Source organism: Pterocles gutturalis, unplaced genomic scaffold (assembly GCF_000699245.1).
Source record: "Pterocles gutturalis isolate BGI_N339 unplaced genomic scaffold, ASM69924v1 scaffold22844, whole genome shotgun sequence".
Lineage (NCBI taxonomy): Eukaryota > Metazoa > Chordata > Aves > Pterocliformes > Pteroclidae > Pterocles > Pterocles gutturalis.
In genome coordinates this window covers 1-20,338 of record NW_010128823.1, presented here as the reverse complement: position 1 = coordinate 20,338, position 20,338 = coordinate 1, and the positions used below count along the sequence as shown (strand labels likewise).

The 20,338-nt window shown below is 42.7% G+C and overlaps 1 protein-coding gene across 1 annotated transcript; it reads right to left on the bottom strand.

The window, feature by feature from the left end:
* Nucleotides 1–226: 226 nt before the first annotated feature.
* On the bottom strand, nt 227–20,286 carry DTL (denticleless E3 ubiquitin protein ligase homolog (Drosophila)). The gene is made up of 14 exons (XM_010079762.1): nt 20,167–20,286; nt 19,225–19,323; nt 18,839–18,900; nt 18,627–18,747; nt 18,062–18,127; nt 17,011–17,126; nt 16,248–16,321; nt 15,207–15,310; nt 14,112–14,216; nt 12,019–12,131; nt 8,270–8,359; nt 6,335–6,473; nt 1,764–2,623; nt 227–295 (listed from the first exon to the last, which is right to left on the bottom strand). The coding sequence occupies exons 1-14, from the start codon at nt 20,201–20,203 to the stop codon at nt 227–229; spliced, it is 2,055 nt and encodes a 684-aa protein (XP_010078064.1). The 5' UTR covers nt 20,204–20,286.
* Nucleotides 20,287–20,338: the final 52 nt, after the last annotated feature.

Below are 20,338 nucleotides of genomic sequence, written 5' to 3'. Positions count from 1 at the left end.
ACCATCATCGGAAGCCAGTAAGAGACTGTGACGAAGTATTGTGTAGATTTCCCACACTCAGCTGACTTCAACTGTTAACAGCTTGAAAAACAGAAGAATAAAACCCCAAGTTTATCAATGTCTGACAACAAACTGTGTAATCCTGGCACATCGTTGTTGGCATTGCGAAATCTGGTCTGGATACCACAGTGTCAACATCCATCAGGTGCAACTGCCACATGCCACTTCAGTCATTCTGTGGCTTTCTGTGGAAGTATGTGCAGATCTTCCTCATGGAAACTGAAGTGGTTGTAGCCTACAAAAAAAAAAAAAAAAACAAACCAAAATCAACATTTCTAGCTTAACAGTTTATAGGCTGCAGGAGTCTTATAGTTGCCCCTCCAACACTGCCCCAGTTTGTTTAGCTTCTCAAATAAGATAGTACATGAAAGGTTCTTTGCTGTAATCTGTTTGTCTGAGATAAGAGGCTTACTACCTACAGGAAACACTAGCTAAAACCTAGGGTTGTCTTACTGCCATACGAAAAGCACTCTGGCTGCAGTTTCAGCTTCCCTACAGCAGGTAAGAGGGCTGCAGATTTCCCAGACATAGCAGATGAGTGGATGCTGCTGGTACTTCCTCAGGCTTCAAGTACAACACAGAAGCATCCTGAAATCTGAACTAGAGCATACTGGGCAGGAAAGGTAATTGTTCTATAGTAATCCCTCTCCAGGGCAAATATTTCTGTCTTGTGTTTAAACATGTACAGCATAAAGCACAAGTTGCTGTAACCAAGATTCCCTGGTACAAGCACAGTATGAAGAGTGCAGCTGCTATGTGTAACTTAAGGAGTGGTGGCTTGCCTACTTCACATCTGATAGAAGGGCTGGAAGAGGTGAAATCAGGTAACACATGAGATACTTTACCAAAGTAAGCCTTAATGATGGAAACAACTTCAATCATCAGATATTCAAAGAGAGTACAACTAAAATTTGATGAGTGGAAATTTACCTAACGTTTATTGAAATAAGACTCAGTCAAATACACCATAGACTTGGAGTCCAGTTTCAGACATGAGTCAAGTTTGGTTTGTTGTAAAAAATGTTTGCATGTTAAATCCCCATGCCCTCATGCCAACTTTTTTAGCTGCTTTATAAGCTTAACTTTCAGATCCTAGGATGAGCTCTGTGCCAGGCTTCTTGTACATCAAAAGTAGGATTATGTCAGTCAAGTCTTGTCCTCTGACTCTTCTGCAATTCCTTTGTTTTCTGTTACTTTTCAATTGAAGGAACTGAAGGCATTATTTAGCCTCACGGTTTTAACATGGGTACCAAATTTTTTCTACTTGGGCTAGAATAAAATTTAGCTCTTTCTTCCAATGCCTAAGTGGCTTTTCAGTAACATAAACAGGCAGATGTGATGATGAACACATAAACAGTAGATCTGCCAGGAAAGGTGCTGTCATTATTGTGCTTTTCAGAGTAGAGGCATATTTCAGATGACAGCTACATCCTCCAAACACCCGACTGGGTACTGGGAAGATCTCTGAGCTCCTGTGTGCCCTAAGTCCCTTTAAAGTGAGGGACATCAACGTCCTAAAAATTATCTTCCTGCATTACTAGATAACAGCATCAACATATCTGTCTTATTAGGCCAGAAATCATCCCTTTTGTCCTTAATCAAAGGGATCAGATAATTCCTTGAATGCCTGAGCAGGTCGGAACAAACAAGGGGAGAGTGGCAACTAGGGATAATGTCTTTCATGACCACTGTCACTGACTTACTGTTTTTGGTGAAGTGGCCGCTGCCACAGCCTCTTGTTTGGCACCAGGACTGCAAGATGACGGGGGGCTGTTTGAGGCACTCTGGCTGCCAGCTCTGCCAGTCCGGAGCCTCTCTCCCAGAGCAGACAACCAATTTTTTCTTTCAGGTGAACTATTCTCTTTATCTACTACCTCAGTGTCTTTCCCACATGGAGATCTGAAAAGATGGGGGGTAGTTTGGATGCCCAATGGATTAATATAGCTTCCAGGAAAGGAAAGCTCTTTTGGGCTGCGGCTGGAGCCTTCACAGTTGTTATCCAAGTCAGCCAGGCTGAGAGAGCCTTCATCACAAGCTTTTTGGTCTGCAGCCAAGTGACATAAATTCAGCTTGGATTTCTTAGCCACATGGTCCAGTTCAGTCACACAGCTACAGGCCTGCAGACACTTCTGCCCCACACCATCCTCCTTGCTGCAGTCAAGCCTTCTCTTGGCACGTTTTTCAAACTGCAAGTGTGGGGCTTTAGGAGGGCAAGTGGCTTCCAGGAGACCTTGGGTGACTTCTGCCAGGGCTTTTCTAGGAGAAGGAGCCTTTTTCCCCACTTCTGGAGGAGAAGAGCATGGAGTCCTCGTGACCCAATGTTTAATAGACATTTTGGAGGAAGGGATCAGTTTGGGAGAAGCGCATGGGCTGGCTCCATTCCGCTTGGCTGGGGTGCAGGCTGCGGCCGTCTGGGTTTTGAGAGCGCCCGTCGGAGTGTTTGTAGAGAGGGGAAGGTCTCCAGAATAAATGGGAGCACAGGCAGCCGGCCGTGGTGAGGAAATGCACGGGCTGCCCGCTGCGAAGGCCTTGGCAGGAGTACTCTGTGGGCTGGCTGGCAGTCCTGATAGGGGAGAAATAAGTAGTCTGATGAGGAACACAGAACAGCAGACTGAAGACAGCCATTTTATAAACACCCCTTCCAACTAGGAGATGAATTCAGCACTGACCCTGCTTCTCAGACATACCGTTTTGAATTAAGAGGTTGCATAAATCCCTCTAATTTCAGTTAAACTAGTACAAGTCTTATGTAAAATCCTGTATTGTATTGATAAGTCTAATATACTACATTTGTGTAATGTCTGCCTTCTATCCCTTCTGTAATGAGCACCCTTAGCTGAGCTACAGCCAAGGGACTGACGGACAGACAAAATAGATCTTGAATCTTCCAAGGTTAGCTAGCCTTGCTGGACGCCTTGCAGTGGCTGGGTCCAGGCAGCTCAGTACTGAGATGCTGCCTGAGAGCAAGGCTGGTCCCCACCTGCGCTACCATCCTTAACGGTTGCATAACTGAGTTGAGGGACAAAGGTACTGTAAGCAGGTCCCACGGCTAATTACAATACCAAGGAAGCCTTATGCTGTAATGCCCTACCGTATGAATAATGGTCCTAGTCAGGCATTAATATTTTCATATTTTAAGGATGGAAAAAAAAGAGAGAGTGAGAACAGGAATGGACACGCTTTCTTTCTCTTGTCTTTTTCCTGGATGATTTTCTGCAATGCTGTATGAGTATGAAGACAGTAGTTATTTACCACACCCAGAGGAATGTGAGAAATTCTTCACCTCCTGAACAAAGACAAATTCTGAAGAAAATAAAATCTGTCATTGTAGTAAGTTATTTATTTAAAACAAATGATTCCCAAACAGGTATTTCACAGTGGCTTCTGAGCTCACTAGCCAAGATGTAAACCCCCCTGCTTTTAAAAAAGAGGTTCTGAATACCCACTTCTTAAAAAAGTAGTCATGTAACAGGTAGGGGAAAAAAGAGGTTCTGAATACCCACTTCTTATAACAGTAGTCATGTAACAGGTAGGGACATAAGGACTTCACTAATAACAGTGGGAATTATATATAGCAAAGATCTTGGTCTGCAGCAATATTAGAGGGAGAGTGGTCAATTTTTTTTTTTCTGGCATCCTGCAACTGAGAACACATTAATGTGTTTGTTAGATGCCTGCTTTCTCATTCATCTAACTTGCAGTGATGCAATTAAATAGGATAGCACCTTAGCTACTCTATGCATTTCTACTTCTGAGCACAAGAGCTCTAAACATTTTCCATATACCAGGTGTTTAATCTGAGCTCCTAAATCTCAGCATTAGTGCTGTACTATAAAGCACTTCATTATAACAATGACAAGTCTAGTGCGAATAACCTGCTGTTTTCTTTAGGATGCTGGGCTGCCTTATAAATAACACATCAAGTGTGCACCTGCATGACTCTTTGATTATATACCATACTGAGCCTCTTTTGATCCTTCCTTTTACTGTACTATCTAGTATCCAAAATACAAGTACTGGTGCATCAGAAAAAAATTAAATAGGATCCCATATTAACAGATCCCACTACAAATCACTAGAAAACACACAATACAGAGTTAAAGGCTCCTTTCCTGATAAGATATGCTACTTCATAACAACTTGCTTCAACCTGGACTAACAGAAAATAACTGCCAAGATTGGTTCTCCTAATCTGTACTTCAATAAGCACTTACAAGACAATAATATCCCAGCTGGGGAATTAGTTGCACTTAAAAAATCTAAGCTCCTAGAGGTAGAAGAGAAATAGCAAACTCAGGAACTCTTGATCCCTAATGACCATCTACAAATTCATACAGCAGAACTATTGCATGACTAGATGGCTATGAGCACTCTCAATCCCAAACTAGCCTGATACTTATACTGTGGAGATGCCAAGAAAGGGAAAAAAGCTATCCTGACAGTTGGATGGGTGTCACAGCAAGAAGAAAACCTAAACTTGAGAAACATCCCCAAACTTGAGATAAAGAATACGAAGATCAGTCTTCTGCATGCATTATTCAGGCTTCTACTAAGCCAGTTCCAAGCTGTTTCCTTTCATGCTGCCATTGCATGTAGTACAATACTGTAAATACCTGCAGTCAACCTGCATAACACCAGAGCAGGTTATTTCAGATTTTTCCAACCTTCTCTGCTACAAATCTTGTAGAGTGATATTATCAATCTCCAGATTTCAGAGTCACAAATTGACCATGCACAGGCTTGCTCCATAAATTTGATTACACAAAAACACAGAGAAAGTAGTGGAACTTAGAGAAACCACAAGAGCAATTTCCAAAGAAAAGGAAACTGTGCTTGCTACACTTGATGATATAAATCAACAGTCAATACACCTCAGTCTCATAATTTGTTCCACATAAATGGGTGGGGAACTACCTAGATCTCATCCCAGCAGGTCTGAAATAGTACTTAGCTTGCCAGCTCTGAATCAGCCTTTGCAGGTAATTCCTATATTCTAACAGCACGTGCTTTGTGTTCAGTCAGCAGGAAGCCTGCTGTTGTGTTTGCAGTGTCTGTGTACTTCCTCTTCCCTCTTATGTTTCTTTAATGCAGCAAGAGCAAGGAGAAATAAGTTATTTTTCTAGTATAATTGCCAAAGATGACTTGTCAAGTTTTAGTGTACAAGCTCCTGTATGTTTTGGGCTTCTGGATTAGACCTATGCTTACTTCTCTTTTGCTGAAACTAGCACACGAAGTGATTTTTGAGCCCTCTCTAAAGCAAAGTGTGTGCACACACAAAACCATTTACCAGCTACAGAGCAGACCTGGCACTCTCCCTGCTATTGTCCTGCAAACTTCCTGCAAGGCTGTTACTCACTAGCAAAAGGTTAGAGGTAATGTTATCCCATTAGTGGGATTTGGAGACCTTCAGCCTTTATTTGTGTTAGCCAAGGTGAAATTCATTCGGAGGGGGGCTAGAAAAGATAGGTGGAACACAGGAAGTCACACTACCAGCTGCTGGGAAGCTATTGTATTCTTGAGTTCAGAGCTACTCTACAGAGAAGCTCATCTTATTTCAGTCTGGGTGGGGGTGGTAATCTCCTTTCACCTACTCTACTGTAACAAAATGCAAGTTGCAGAAAAGTCAAAGTAGTGCTATGATCCAGGGCTCCTTTCTTCTGGTCTAGGGTACTGTGCAGTGAGTAGCTTCTCCATAGTGCCCAGATCTGCTTGCTAGCTGTGAGAGCACGCTGCATAGCTTGTCTGATTGCCTAGGCTTTCTAGAAACGTATTGCATTTGTTAACTAGCCTTAACATGGGAATGGATGAATGCTACTGATTAATTCCAAGGCTGTATATGTGCCCTTTACTGGGTAAACTAGCAAACTGGAAAAAACATGTGATCTTACTGCTTTCAGTTATTGTTTGATATAAAAAAAAGAAGTGTGACTTGTTGCTACAGTGCATGCACGCATGACATCGCCTCTGGCTGTTCAATTATTGAACCCTGCTAATAGCCACTGAAGATGTGGCATCCCAACAAGCTGTATTAAAGAATATTTGCTTTTCAGTCTGGTCATACAGACTTCGGAATACTTGTAAGCTATTTCAGCCAGCTTGCCTTGCTGATGGCAGAAGAATTTACTAGTGGAAGTGTTTGGCTATATGAATTATTGCCTAATATGAAAAAAATAGAAGACTAGTAAGACAAGCCAAAGGCTTTTGTTGGTGCAGAGAATAGCCAAAATTCAGAAGCCATGTTGCAGAACAAGATATCTCAACTCAGGGGCCTTACCTGATCCACGTTTTTCTTCTGTTTTCTTCTGAGTGACCCAGCCCACCAAGCCGATTTTGCTAAGTGCTGATTTCTCCTCCTCCAAATGACGTCGTAAGCGCCAAATCCTCACAGTGTTGTCATCAGAGCATGTGGCAATCTACAGTATAAATTAATTTGTTGGAGTAACCACAGCACATCCTGTGGATCACTGTCCAAGGGAACTAGAACAGCTGCACCCGACACCCCGTGCCAATAGGAATGAGGGTGAAGCCTGGTTGAGGGGGTGCAACATTTGCCTGTAAAACAAACAAAACAACCCAGCTCTGTTTCATTACTGTACCGGACAGCGGCATTTGCTCTGAAGCAGGCCAGGCTGCTGCCTTCATGTCTCTCTGCTATAGAAATCTCAGTCATCAGTAACCGTTTGCCTTGCATAGCTCTGTGACAGACAGCAGTCTGTTCAGGAAGGGCCAGGGCATAGTTTGAGATGTCAATCACTAGGCAGACAAAAGCAGCCTTACTGCTTTTTGCACCTGCATCTAGGTCCGTCTCTGTTACTCAGGACATTTTCTGCTTGGGGACAAACATTTGCAACACACTGAGAAGGTGACATTGGAAGGCTGTTGCACTAGCCTTAAGCGCTATCTCTTCAGAGTCAGATGTCAGCAGTATCTGGCAGAGAAACCAACTCTGCTAGAAACTTAGGTCTAGATTCCCGCCACTGCATCACGCGCTCCAGAAGGATCTGTGGAATCTCATCCAAAGAAGCAGCAGAACCCACCTAGCCCACATTTCATGGCTCTCTTTGGACAGATTAGCTCGTGACTCACATGGGAACCAGCAGTAAGAAAAAGGAAATGCTGTGGCCAAAGTTCATAGTAATCTGGATGGGAAAGTGATTCTACTCTGACCTCTGTGACAGCTACAGAGACCTCTGTCCCTACAGAGAGCAACTTTGCCTCTCAAATCACTCCAAGCATCTTCCTGTCCTGTCTTAGCACCACATTTTCCGCTTTTCTTTATGCTTCAGCATCTGTACAATGGCTATTTCTTACCTGTGTCAGTAATGATTTTAAAGGCTGTATTGGTCTGCATTTCCAACACATCATGATCAGGATGCTGGGCTACCTCTAGATCACAGATTTCATCTAAAATGCTAATTCTCGTATTTCTGTGCATCTTACACAACTAGAACAATTCCTTCTGATTGCCTGCAAGGCTCCTACCCTTCTGCACTGAAAAGCTTCTCTGAAGACCTGGTGCTTATAGTGCAAGATAGGGACAGTGGCTGACTTGCTTAATACTGTTGGGTGAAAGAAACTTTGGCTATTATTAGGATGCTGTCTAGGATTTTTCAGGGTTATTTATCATTTTGAGCTGGGCCAATCATTTGAACCAACCTCCTACTGCAGTTCTCTTCCTTTTAGTGATACCTGGTACATAATTACTGACCCAATTTCACTATAGGCTTTTGAGTGTACATACAAATATGTCATAAAAACAGCTCAGATTTTGAAAAAAGGTCACAATGTTTTTTAAAGGGCATTCAAAGCTTCTTGCTGCTCTGTACTAGACTAGCAGATGTATCAGTGGTTGATAGGTAAGGAAGCATGACAAAACAAGCTTCTGGCTTATGAAAGCCCTGATTAAATGGTTTCACAGTTTTGTCTCTTACAGGTAGTGTCACAAACTCTCATCAGGAGAAGTTTTTTGTTAATTTGCAATTTCCTAGGTCTTATCAAATAGCCTAAATTATTGGAAAATAACAAAAAAGTTCCGATACATTGTACTCATGTGACAAGCTTGGTTTACTGCCCCCCCCAATCAGCATTTTTAGAAATTATTGACAAAATTTCCTCCCAAATAAACAAATACTCCTGCAATGTTGAAAAGCAGATTTTGCCACATCACATCTATCGTTTCATGGGAAAGACAATTGTCCAGAATACAAACCTTAGTGAAGTCTGAAGGACACCAAGCAATGGAGGTAACTTCTTGAGTGTGACCAAGGAGTATCCGTGGAGGAAGGCTAGGCTCAGAAACCTTAAAAATTCCATAGAAAAACAAGTATACAATCAGAAGTCCAGCAGCCTAATACACATCACTAATATACATTCACTAAGAAAAGACCACACAGCCCACCTGTAAGGCATGTGAATACTTTCCATCTTTCCTGTATGAGACAGATAAATCAAATGCTCTCAGCCTGTCATATGAGGCAACAACTAATGGAGCTCCAAGAATCAGTTCATGTTTCATTTCTAGAGGTGAAGCAGCTGGTCAGCACTGAGATGTACTGACTTGCCTGGAAACACTTGTTCAATTCCTGCTACACACTGGATTTCTGCCTCCAGAGTTGTCAGCCCAAAACACGACACAAGCATTTTACTATATTAAGTACCTCTACCTGTTCTAGGTAAGATGCTTAAAAGTTTGTGAAGCTCATACTTTTAATCAGAATAGGCAAATATATTCTGCAGCCATTTTACAAATGTCCCAGTCACAGGTCAACGGTTTATTGAAAAAATAAAACTGTTACCAACAAAATCCTATAGATGAACCTTCACAGGCTTCAGAACTGGCATTTGCATGACGGCCAAGTGCCTGTACCTCTTCCAACCAACCAGCTGCACCAGGGACCCTCTTAAGAGTTCATCAAAAAGCTCCCTAAATCACTCATGCCCATTAAACTGATCTCCATTTCTCTTACACCCTTCATAAATACTGTTCTGCAGTATTACTATTAATCTTCGATTACAGGTCATGTAAATGACAGATACAGCTGAAGCTAGCCTTAAGTGGCCCAAGGAAGAAAACACGCATACACGCACACACAGAGATTGTATCCAAGTTTTGCATGCTTTCAGCAGGCAATCCTTTCTGGAGCTATGAGTCACCATTATTGATGTGACATTATAAGGGGGATTTATCAAGGGGATTTGCATAAATGACTAAGTGAATGAACAGATCCTTTAGTGTGTGGGCAAAGGAGTAGACATCACATTCAGATTTCAAAGGAAGATGCAAGACATCGGGGAAGGCTTCTGATTTACACACAAGTTTTTCTCTTGTGGATCACCTCCTACTACAGCCTGCAAAACTACAATTGAATATCCAGCTTCAGATCTTAAAGTTGTTCTGACACCAACAGGTTCATCTTAACAGGCTGCTTTTCTTTTGCTGGCATAGCCGAGGCAATCACTTGACTACATATCCACTAAATGCCTTGGTCAGGGTATTCCCTTCTCTGCCAAAATGTGCAATGCCATGGAAACTAAATCCCTAAACAGGAGATCTCGGTGCAGAGAACACCTTCGTTTACATTTAATAGTGGTTTTGCTATACACACATAACAGACACAGTAGCAGCCTAGTAGCCACTGATTGCTCAAAGGAAAGCAGAGGAAGAGAATTATTCTTGCTGGGACACACTGGTTTTACACTATGCCAGTGTCAATTAAACCAACTTATATTATTGTTAACTAAAGGAGGATGCATAGTTATAGCTGTGTCCACTGTGTCTGGCAGAAGACAGTGGGACAGTCTGCGCATGTTAAGTCAGGATTAGCCACAGCACATGCTGCTTTTTGCCTGATGTGACAGGATATTGGTGGGGAAGCTAGAGCTATTACATAAAAGTTAAAAAGATAAACTTAGGAAATGAGACTTTATTAGTTACTCTACACACTGAAACAGCTGTTGTATCCATCTTCAAGATTCAGCATAAAATGGTGTATAAAGTTTATGCACCATATGATACAGAAGCACTTAAATTCCAATGCTGGGACAGACCAAAGGGTAACTTAATATGGTCACCTCAGAGCAGTCTGTACCAGACGATTCAAAGGAGAATGGAACTATGGAACTATAATTCTATAAAAGATATTGTTTTATTACCAGGAAGGTAGCTCAGATAGATACCATCTTTGTACAGAGAAATCTCACTGCTCTCTGGCTTTTATAATCTTAGGACTGTTCAAGAGTCAGTTCATTAATTGACTAACTAGTAATTAAAAAAACCCACCAACACAATAAAGTGAGTGTTCATTGCCTGGAAGTGATTTACATATGGAAACAGACTGAAATAGCGTCCCTGTCAGCAATAAGTTCTAGCCACAGTATTCCTTGGGAATTGCTGACCCAACACAATTTAGCACTACTGCAAGTTTCTCAAAGAAATAATCTGGGTGGACAAGTTCTCGCTCTGCCTTTCATTCCTCAACAAGGCCTTGCTCTGCCTTTCATTGCTCTCTAGGTATGGAAAGCTAGTGCTCTTCATTAAGTTCTTTCCAACATTACCTATTAATTGTTCATGCAATATCTAACCATGGTTTTTTCACAGCATAGTAAATCCTCATCCCAGGGAAAGATACTCATGTTTCAGTCAATAAAATCTGCCAACATTTAAAGCAAATTAAGGAGCCTCTGGATATGACAGATCTCAAAATAAACATTTTTGCTGGAAGTCCCACTTTCTAACATGACTATGGGATTAAAATAAAAGTAATAATCTGATGATTTATTTAATAAATATGCAATATGATCTGTCACCCACATATGATAGCAACAGAAGCCTTCTGTACACTAAAGCATTTTATAAGTGCTTAAACGCTTAAACTTTGAGATGTGATGACATACTTGAATGCTTTCGACCCAGTCCCACCCTGTGTTCCAAGAAAGTATCAAAACATGCGACCACAGGATGCGCAACCCACTTTTGCACAGGTATTTTTGCTGAACTTGCACCGAACATGAGGAAGGTTAAAATTACACCACTTGGCATGGGAGTAGCCATGCTACTGTACCCCTGCGACTTCTGAGTAAGCAACCTAGCTGCTTACAAGTGTTCTCCAAGTCAAAGAGAATACATGCTCAAACCACAATCACAGCAGGCTGGCCCTCTGCTCTCAAAGGTTTGTATTATACATTCAATCTCCTTGTGAAAGGGATAGACAGGTCAACATTCCTTAAAAATTACTTTAAACCCGAAACAAGCAGTCACCTGTGGTTTCTGTCTATTCTACTTCAGATAAGAAGTCCCCTCTGTTCCCAGATGGCTGTCAAGTATGGAGAGCACAACTTGAAGCACACCTTATTCTGAGCTCCCTGCTACTATGTTGGTGACATTTGCATTTCCTACATGTCAGCATGAAGCCTCTCAGCTGTCACACGGTGCTTTGGAATTTTGCTGAAGGCTCTGGTTGAGCCCTTGCTGTAATACAAAGGCTTTAACTACTGTAAATTAATCACGAGAAAAAGCTATGTCTGAAGCGAGAGCTGGAAAAAGCAGAAGTGAGGGGAAAGAGCGCCCTTTAAAACAATTAAATTGTTTGACTTTTGTTAATGTGCTCCATTGCTAAATATGAACTGAGAACTGTCTATCTACTTGTCATAGCTGGTTGAATCACCAGGATTGAAAGAGGATTTTAATGCCCATTAAAACCAGATTAAGATCAGCAACTTGCAATAAGCAGCAGTGATGAGAGACGTATTGATGGCAGGAGGTTAGCTCTGTTTCACATTAAACAGTTACATCCAGCCTTGACAGCAACGCACTGGGCACAACATGCCAGGAGCTAACCCCATGCTGCTGTAAGTAGAAGTGGGAGGCAGGGAGTGTCCTATGTGAACGTGAAAAGCAAATGAAACGAAAGAGCGGAGCAGCTCCAGGTTGCATGTTTGGGTCCCTCCCAGTCACCTCACCTTCCAGATGTATGCATTGCAGTCACTCGAGCCACTGACCAGGAACTGGTCATCTGGGCTGGTGCTGGATTTGATGTAAAAGGTTGAATTCTGGTGCCCGCTGAAAACCGCCACTGTGAGAAGAGAAAAAAAGAAAAGAAAAGCCCCAGTCAATGCACAGCGCTGGAGTCGGTTGTGCAAGCAGGGCTGATCTTACAGGCTTTTCCTGCCTAACCACATGTTCTCTGGAGAAAGTGGTTCCACTGCTCCCTGGCTCTGGGGCTGTGGGGCAGGAAGTCTTTATTATTCACCTGGAGCCCTTCAGGCTTCCCAACCGGAGCAGCTTTACCTGAACAGCTCTCTCCACAGCACGAGGAAGCAGCGGCAGTTTCATTAAAGCTTTAGCTTCACTCATGTCACAAGCAAGCAGAGACATCACCGGGGCCGCCCCACTACTCTGGTTAAGGTTCTTTGTCTCCTCCTCCCTCAGCTGCCACCACCAGCCCCGCTGCGTTAACAGGGACAGTCATGGGGAAAGCATAGCGGGGGCCTTCTTCCACCCAGGCAGCAACAAAGGTGCTTGCTGCTCCTTCCTCCCGCTGACAGCATCTTTATTTTGCCAACAGAATTTGCATCGTGTCAGTCACACTTGCTGGCTGCCTATATTTAAAGCCTGAGCAGTGTTTGCTAAAGCCTTGAGATGGCTGCTGTTTCCCCTGTCGTGAGGACTGGAGGTGTAGATCTAGAGCACTTGGCCGCACCACGTCCCGTCCTCTCATCGGGCAGAAAGGGTGACTTTTCCCATGTAGCACCAGGCAGGGCTGGCACTCCCTCTACCAGCCCTTTTTTAACAGTGGTTTTGGCAAAGGAGGTGACCCACAAACTGGAGGACACGTGGCTGCCTTTGGCAATCTATTAAAATTTGCGAGACCCCAAAATATCCCTTCATTTTCACCCACAGTTCTCTCAACACAGCAGTTACCGGACAGCAGGTCCCTTCCTAAGCCAGACCTACCAGCAAATCCTGTTACAGTGAGGATTTCCTCACGTCCCAGTGCAAGCTAAAGCTGCCTCAGTACTAGATCAGAGCAGCTGCCATGAGGATGGAAGCTGGGGAGGGAAGAGAGAGGCTCCCACCCGCAGGCAGGCGCTGCCCTCTGTGGGAACATCCAGCTGGAGGAATCGAGATTGCTTGCCGGTTTTATTGGCTGCACACAGAAGGCAAGATCTCTACGAGGAGGCTGAGGGTAGGATGCTCTGTGCTTTGGAGAGAGCCGGCTCCAGCGGGGGGACAGGCTGGTCAGCCTATTTCCCTAGGTGGCACTGGGGGTTAACCTCAACAACTGACCTATTAACATTTACTACGAGCACCACGACTCTGGAAGCATTCCCACCCACCAGACTGCTTTCCTGAAGAGCAGACAGAAGGATGCATTGTTCATTTAATTTCAATTAGCTGAGAGACTGGAAAAAGGCAATGGAAAACTACATCATGTGTCTGGCTGGAATGAATCTAACTAAAGTTTTGCCGCTTTCTGAGAAGCAGCCGCTGGCCTGTGACACAGCAGCTTAGAGCACCCAATTCTGTGGGCTGTCTTGTTGATGTAAAGGTCACAGATGCAGAGCTGAAGGAATCTAAAAAGCTGAAGTATCTCCACAATATGCTGAGGATGCTTCCTCCCAGGAGCTAAATTTAAAAGACACCTTAAAATATCACAATACAACCATTTTACATGGATTCCTGTCTAAGAGCTTGAAAAGTCAGTGATTGCCAGTAAGCAGAAGATTCAAACTTGTTTCAGGTGGGTAGGAGCTGGACACTAGCCATTCCTCACTGGATAACACGCAAACTACCCTTAGACTCAATCTGGGTGAACCGGTATCTGCACTTGTGTAAGTTTTTGTGCTATTAGTTTTATGTGGATGGCTTAACACAAAATATGAACAAACCCTTGCAACAGGTGCCTTCTCTCCTGGGTAGCTTTCAGCATAAAAGCATGGAATAGGCTTCCTAAGCCTTCAAGCTGGTCTCTCTAAGTCATGGGGAGAAACTCGCCTTTCTGTGCTCTGTAACACCTATTTTTTGCAGCTATTTCCACAGATGTCATGCTCACCTGGAACGGTCCTTAGACTTGTCATATTGAACATGTAGATACTGTCATCAGTGCAGTTAGCAAACAGATTAGCACCGGTGGAATCCAAAACCAGGCTAGAATATCCTATAGACAAAGACAGAAGTTCTTCCTAAGAAATAACTCCACAGAAAGCATTTTGGAAAACAGGCATTCTCAGAGAAATGCCTAAAGAGGGGAATCTGGAAGGGATCTCTATCACGTATGAGGTTGTCATTGTAAAGTTTATTTGTTTGGCAGAGCACTTGCTGGAGAAGGAAAGTTTCTAGAGTAACATCTAGATTTTCTCATGAGGATTCAGGGTGGTATTTAGAGATAAATCTCACCTGCAGAGCAGGCAAGCGATTTATCTGATAGTTTCAAATGGGTAACAGGAACAACCAGTTGTAGAAGCAGAGTTTTAAAATAAATAGAAACCCTCATGCTTTGGCAGAATAAGCCATCCTCTGATTTGCTAGTAACTTAGGTTCAAGAAAAATCTTTCCCTGCAAACAAATTATTTCACAACCAGCTCCTTGAGGATTTCCCTCACGTTCTTGGGACCGACACTGACCATTACCATGTCAAGATAGCTGATTAGACAAGTCATCAGGAATTACTGTGTTGCATCAGAGCATTGTAAGGCATTAAGATACAAAGAAGCACAGAGCAAGATGAACAAGGGCGCTATTGTTTTTGATAACAGCTTCAAGTATTCCTTGACTCTGGAAGGTTACAATGTAAAAACCCAATCCAGACTGTTGTCTTTGCAAGATAAAATGCAAAGAAAGAGTTCAATCTGATTTCTACTCATGCATCTAAACAACTAGCTAAATTCTACCTCAAGACCTCTAGTATTCCTTCATCTCAATTTCTGAAAATGAATTGCTGAAGCTTATGCAAGTTTTTATAATCAGTGCAATGACACAGAAGTGGGGCATTCTCACTCTTCAACTTGAAAATTTTGTAATGGCAATCAAATTACCCTGCTGAGCTTGTCAGTCTGATCAATAATTGGCTAAAAAGATAAGAGATGGTACTGTCAGTACTTCTTAAATTCACTTTGCACTTTAACGAAAACATCCTCCAATAACTTACCAAGTTTGCGAGTACTGGTCCCAGGGTAGCAAAAAGACTTGAAAGGCACCGGGTCCTGACGGTAAGCTGTATAGTTCTTGCGCAAGTCCCATACTTTGATCACACTGAAATAGAAAAGCAGAAGTGTCTTCAACTTCAAAATTTATTTTGCAATGTTGATAGGGCCTTCTAAGGGCACAGGAAGACAGGTTGCTCATTACCAAGGAGTGTCCAGTGCTAAGGAACACACCTGATCAAGAGTAGAGCAGAGACACGCTGAAAGCAAAACAATTGCTCTGCTGGTTATGGATGAGGAAGCGGCATTGTCTTCTGTAACTAACACAAGATACAACATGAGCCCACAGGTTAACTTTATTCAACTAGTAAAAGGAAATAAAAGGATGCCTTTTTACTCCTGGCTTGTAGTTTTAAAAATTAAGTCCTTCAGGGATTTGCTCTCTGGGAGCAAGCCTCTCTCACAAGCCATAACCAGGAGTCAATCTTATCTGCCTCAGAAAGGTTCTGATCACATGGAGCCTGCTAAAGATTCAAGTTCTGAGAGGGTTAATGCCGTGCTAATCAATGAGACAGTTTGCTTGAGCTCCAAGATGCTGCAACAGATCTGGCACCTAAAAGAATGCATCCTTTGTAACTCAAGGCAACATTTTCTCAAGCATGCCTACACATATCCAGGCACCAACCACCCACTTGCATCCCAGAACAGCTCACTGTCTGACAATAGCCTGTTTACTTGAGGTCCAATAGGTCCATGAGAATAGAGAGAGATGATAAGAGCTACTCTCGTTCCGCCCCATAGCTAAGACACTAAAACAAGCATTCACCACATATGCACAATTTGTCCCAGCACTGCCATCTCCAGTAAGGAAGAAAAGCAGCATTCAGCTTTGCCAAAGCAAGCTGTCAGCGTAGCTCTGCTGATTCTACCAAACAGCAACTGCAGCTTTGTGGCCCTCTGTGTGATCTTAGGAAAATGATGCCCAATCTTTCTTGCCACTAAGAACATGCAGAATAGACAGAAAAGCAGGCATCCTCCCTCCTTACCCATCAACAGCTCCTGCAGAGATAAGAGTATGCTTGTCCTGAAGGAGCACCACTGTCACACTCTGCTGGAAATCCTTAAAGAAAAAAAGAAAAGAAAAAAACCCACAACTTAATTTTCTTTCAAGGTCAGCAAGATCTTGCTGCTTAGTCCAAGGTCAAGTGAATACCGAGGAAATCTCCTCCTAGCCAGACAGGGAACCTGGAAATACCAGATGCCATTTGGGACACAACAATCCTTCGAACACTCCCACTAGTGAAATTGCCACTGAGCGGTAAGTGTTTGGGTAGCAGTTTGAGGTTATACCTTTCAAGTCAGAAATAAGAGAGCTACCTTCATCACAAGGTTTAATAGGTTAAATAAGTCCAGGTCTTACTCCAGTGAGTCAGTCATTAGTGTGGTCAAATTAGGGAAAAAAAAGAAGAAAGAAAAAAGAAATTATAACCTTCCCTATCCCCCCCCTCAAAAATGGAATGCTGGACCACCCCTTTCCTCTCTGAAAAAAAAAAAAAAAGTATTTTCACATGGCATTTGCACAAAGGTAGCTTTGACGGCACACAGGTTGTTAGACAACTAAACAGTGTCTAAAATTAGCCATAGCACATGACCATGATACAAAAACCTACCTCTGTAAAGACAAATTGAAGCATTTACCACATTCAAGCCAAATATTTCTCACGATAATTACTTAGGAAGACTTCTATGAATAACATTGTCTGTCCTCTGAAGACAGACCCACATTTAATTTGTTCCTCAGATACCTACCACCAAGGGAGCAAGTCCTCTTAAGTTCTGCCTCTTCTTCTTCGGTTTGGAAGGAGTCTGCTTGTCAGCCACATTGTGTGCTCCACTGATTTGATTCACCTGCCTATAAAATCCATCTGAAAGAAAACAAAGACATCTCAGTTAATAGTTTCTATGCAATTTTACCATCACTTTAATAAAACAGGCAGCAGCTTGGAAAAAAATCCCAAAAAGTTGCTGAGACTAACCTTTAAAATCATCAATATATTCTGAAAACAAAAATTGTTAGTTACGTACAAAACCGACTAGAAGAACACAGTAGAAAACAGAAGCATATATTGCAAAAAATTGCAGAGGTCAATGTAGTGTGGTCACTGAAACTAGAACTGGCCTAGGCAGGCTGCCTTTGGAAATCATTACCTTTGCTCTGGTCTTCTGCATGCATCCTCACCTGGAGTGTTCAAACCATTTCATCCCCAGCAGAACTGTGGTCATAGGTAGGTTTCTAGTGCTTTTCCACTCTATATCATAATTTTCTATTAGCCTTTTGTCTGCTACTTCTCACTTTATGAAACTTACTGCTTTACTATAGTAAAGCAACTTTTCTACTTTTTTTCCTGTATCTTCCACTTCAATCATGTGGAGCCTTCCCTTTCCCCCACTTGCCAGTTTGAAGAGCCAGGGAACCTGGGTCAGATGAAAGTGCGAGACATGTTCTGGCAGCACACGCCAGGCAACTTCTGTGACAGAGCAGGGAACTGGGAAGAGGCACAAGGGCATGACCTGACTGGGGAAGGAAAAGCTTCAGGAAACAAAAAGCGGAGCAGAATGAGCTCACCCTGCATTTAGTAGGTGTTCCCACAATACATTCAGTTGCTCTCACAACTCACAAGCTCCTTTGCTCCTGCACTTTCTGCCTGCCTTCCTGCTCTGACAGGAGTCTTCCCAGCTTTGCTTCATCCCTCCTAACAACTCTGACTCTAAGCACTGTCACCCAGCCCATCTGTCTCCCCGCTGTCCCTCACAAGGATGTATTCTGCACCCCTTGATACGTATCTGAAAGTTCAGTTACCTTTCTTGTTGCATCTGGTATCCCAAACCATGATGTTTCCATCTCTGCCTCCAGTACAGAAGACAGCTGAGAGAGAAAAAAAAGAGTGCTATTAGCTTCCAAAAGTGTTAATTTCATTAACTGAATGCAGTATAATGCCATCTATGTGCCTCGGGCTCTTCTACCCCAGCACTTGGGATGCCAGTCTAGAAATACAAAAATCAGGGCAGTGTTCTGCCATGCTTTTTGACTTGTTTCCTTACTCTACCTAGTCTTTTTTTACTTCTACTCTAGAGAAACCTGCTTATGAAAAGAGTATTTATACACTTATGTAGGGAAGTAAGGACTGAATGATTTCAATATCATGTCTTAAGCTTGCCCAAGATCAGAAACATGCAGATGTTAGCATCAGGTTACTATGAAGCCCCAACAAGTTAGTTTTGCTTCACTGGCTAGGTGGCTGCTCAGTCTGCCTCTGCTATTTGTAACTGTCAGTTTCCAAAGCCTTTTTTCAGCCCCCAAAATACCGATGTGCCACAGGGGAAGAAGAAGGAAAAAACAGACAACAGGGAATATCAACATTTACCTTTCTCAAATCTAGAAAAAGCAACTGACTTGAGGCTACACTGGTGACCTTTGCAGATGCCAAGAAGCTCACCGGCTATCACATCCCACACCTTGGCTGTCTGATCTCCTGAAGCAGTGACCTTCAGAGGAAAAAATAAAAAGCTTTTGTCATTTTCTGCACACAGTTGCTAAAGCATTAAAAATAAAGTTAGATGGCAAAAGACTGCTTACAATCCTGTGTTCCCCTGGTACCCAGGCAAGGTCAAATACAGCATTTGAGTGAGCCTGCCATTCTAAAATGAAAACAAAAGACAAGATTAGTTCAGTGCATTGCAGCATATTTTGCAGAAGACTAAAGAACATCAGACACTGAAATCAGAAAACTTGTCAACAGCTTGCCTTAGGCATGAAAAATGACACAGAACAATCCACCTACTACTGCTGTTCTAAGAGCACACCCGTGCTGCTGCTTTGTAAAGAAAACTCAGCAAAGTATACCAAAGGATTTAAGTACTGCCCACATTTATGTTCAAATGACTTGCAAAAAGCTTTCTTTGATTCCAGTAAACCACGTACTTGTCACATCACATGAAGATCACATTCTATATAACATTTACCCTTAAAGATGAGTTTGCTGGTAGTTTGAGCTTCAGTATCATACAGTCTAACAAATCCTTCTTCATTTGCAACTGCCAGTACATGCTCCAAATTCGGGGCTGAAAAGAAATTGAAATGTGTTTGTGCATTACGTAGCTGATTCATAATCACACCGCTGCTCTTTGTGAAGGGCCACAGACACTTTAGACAGGGTACACAGCAAATAGATAGCTGTGAAAATAAACAACATTTACATAGCTATTTAAATGTTCAAAATGCAGAAATATTGGCAAGCATTTTTTTCTAGATGTTCCATACATGGGCAGTCAAATGGCTCCACAAGCAATTTTTGAGATAACAGCCTCTTTCCCCAGCTATAATAGTTCTCTAGTTACAGTTTTCTGTATCTATACTACCTATCCTCTGGAACCTCCGGATCTGAGCTGGAAGAGCAGGAGCTGCCTTGGAGAAAGGTATAAGCTCACGTCGAAACTATAGTACTACAAATGAAAGAGTTTTGTTCTCAAGATCCAGGAACTTCCGTGCTTTCTTCCCTCATCACGTATTTATCACGGGGAAACGCTACATGCCCACTGCCATACATCCACCTCTTTGATTTCCACATCCTCTTCTCCATCCTGTTATATCTTTGATATATTTTGAACAAAGCCCAATTTTTCAACTACATAGCCTAGCACTGTCACTAAGAGGACGTACCTTGAAACAGACAAAGCTGAAACAAAGAGACACTAAAACGCTTGGCAGTTGCTTCTTTCAGGGAATATTTTCCACCAGTGTATTTAGGAACACCACAATCCAATTTATATCACATCTGGGTGCAAGCACACCATCAGCGGCTCACTTTAAAACAAGAAACTCGGCAACCAAATCATGAGACTTATTAAAAAAAAAAAAAAAGCTGACAGGGGTACCCTGAAAGGGCTTTCGGAATGTGACTTTACCTGCAGAAAAGGTGCAGCCGAAAGGGGGGACGGGCATTCCCGTTTCCCCGTAGGACAGGTGGTCATCTTCTCGGCGGCACTGGTAGCTATCCAAGAGATGCTGCAGGGGAAGCGCCGAGGACCGACCTACAACGAGACAGACGGACCGTAACCGCACCAGACACCGCAGACT

Coding starts and splice junctions, on each gene's coding strand:
- DTL (XM_010079762.1), bottom strand. CDS start 20,203: ATGCCCGTCCCCCCTTTCGGCTGCACCTTTTCTGCAG. Junction 14,217..15,206: donor GACCAGTACTCGCAAACTTG/GTAAGTTATTGG, acceptor CTTTGTCTATAG/GATATTCTAGCCTGGTTTTG. Junction 6,474..8,269: donor GTCCTTCAGACTTCACTAAG/GTTTGTATTCTG, acceptor TTTATACTGTAG/ATTGCCACATGCTCTGATGA.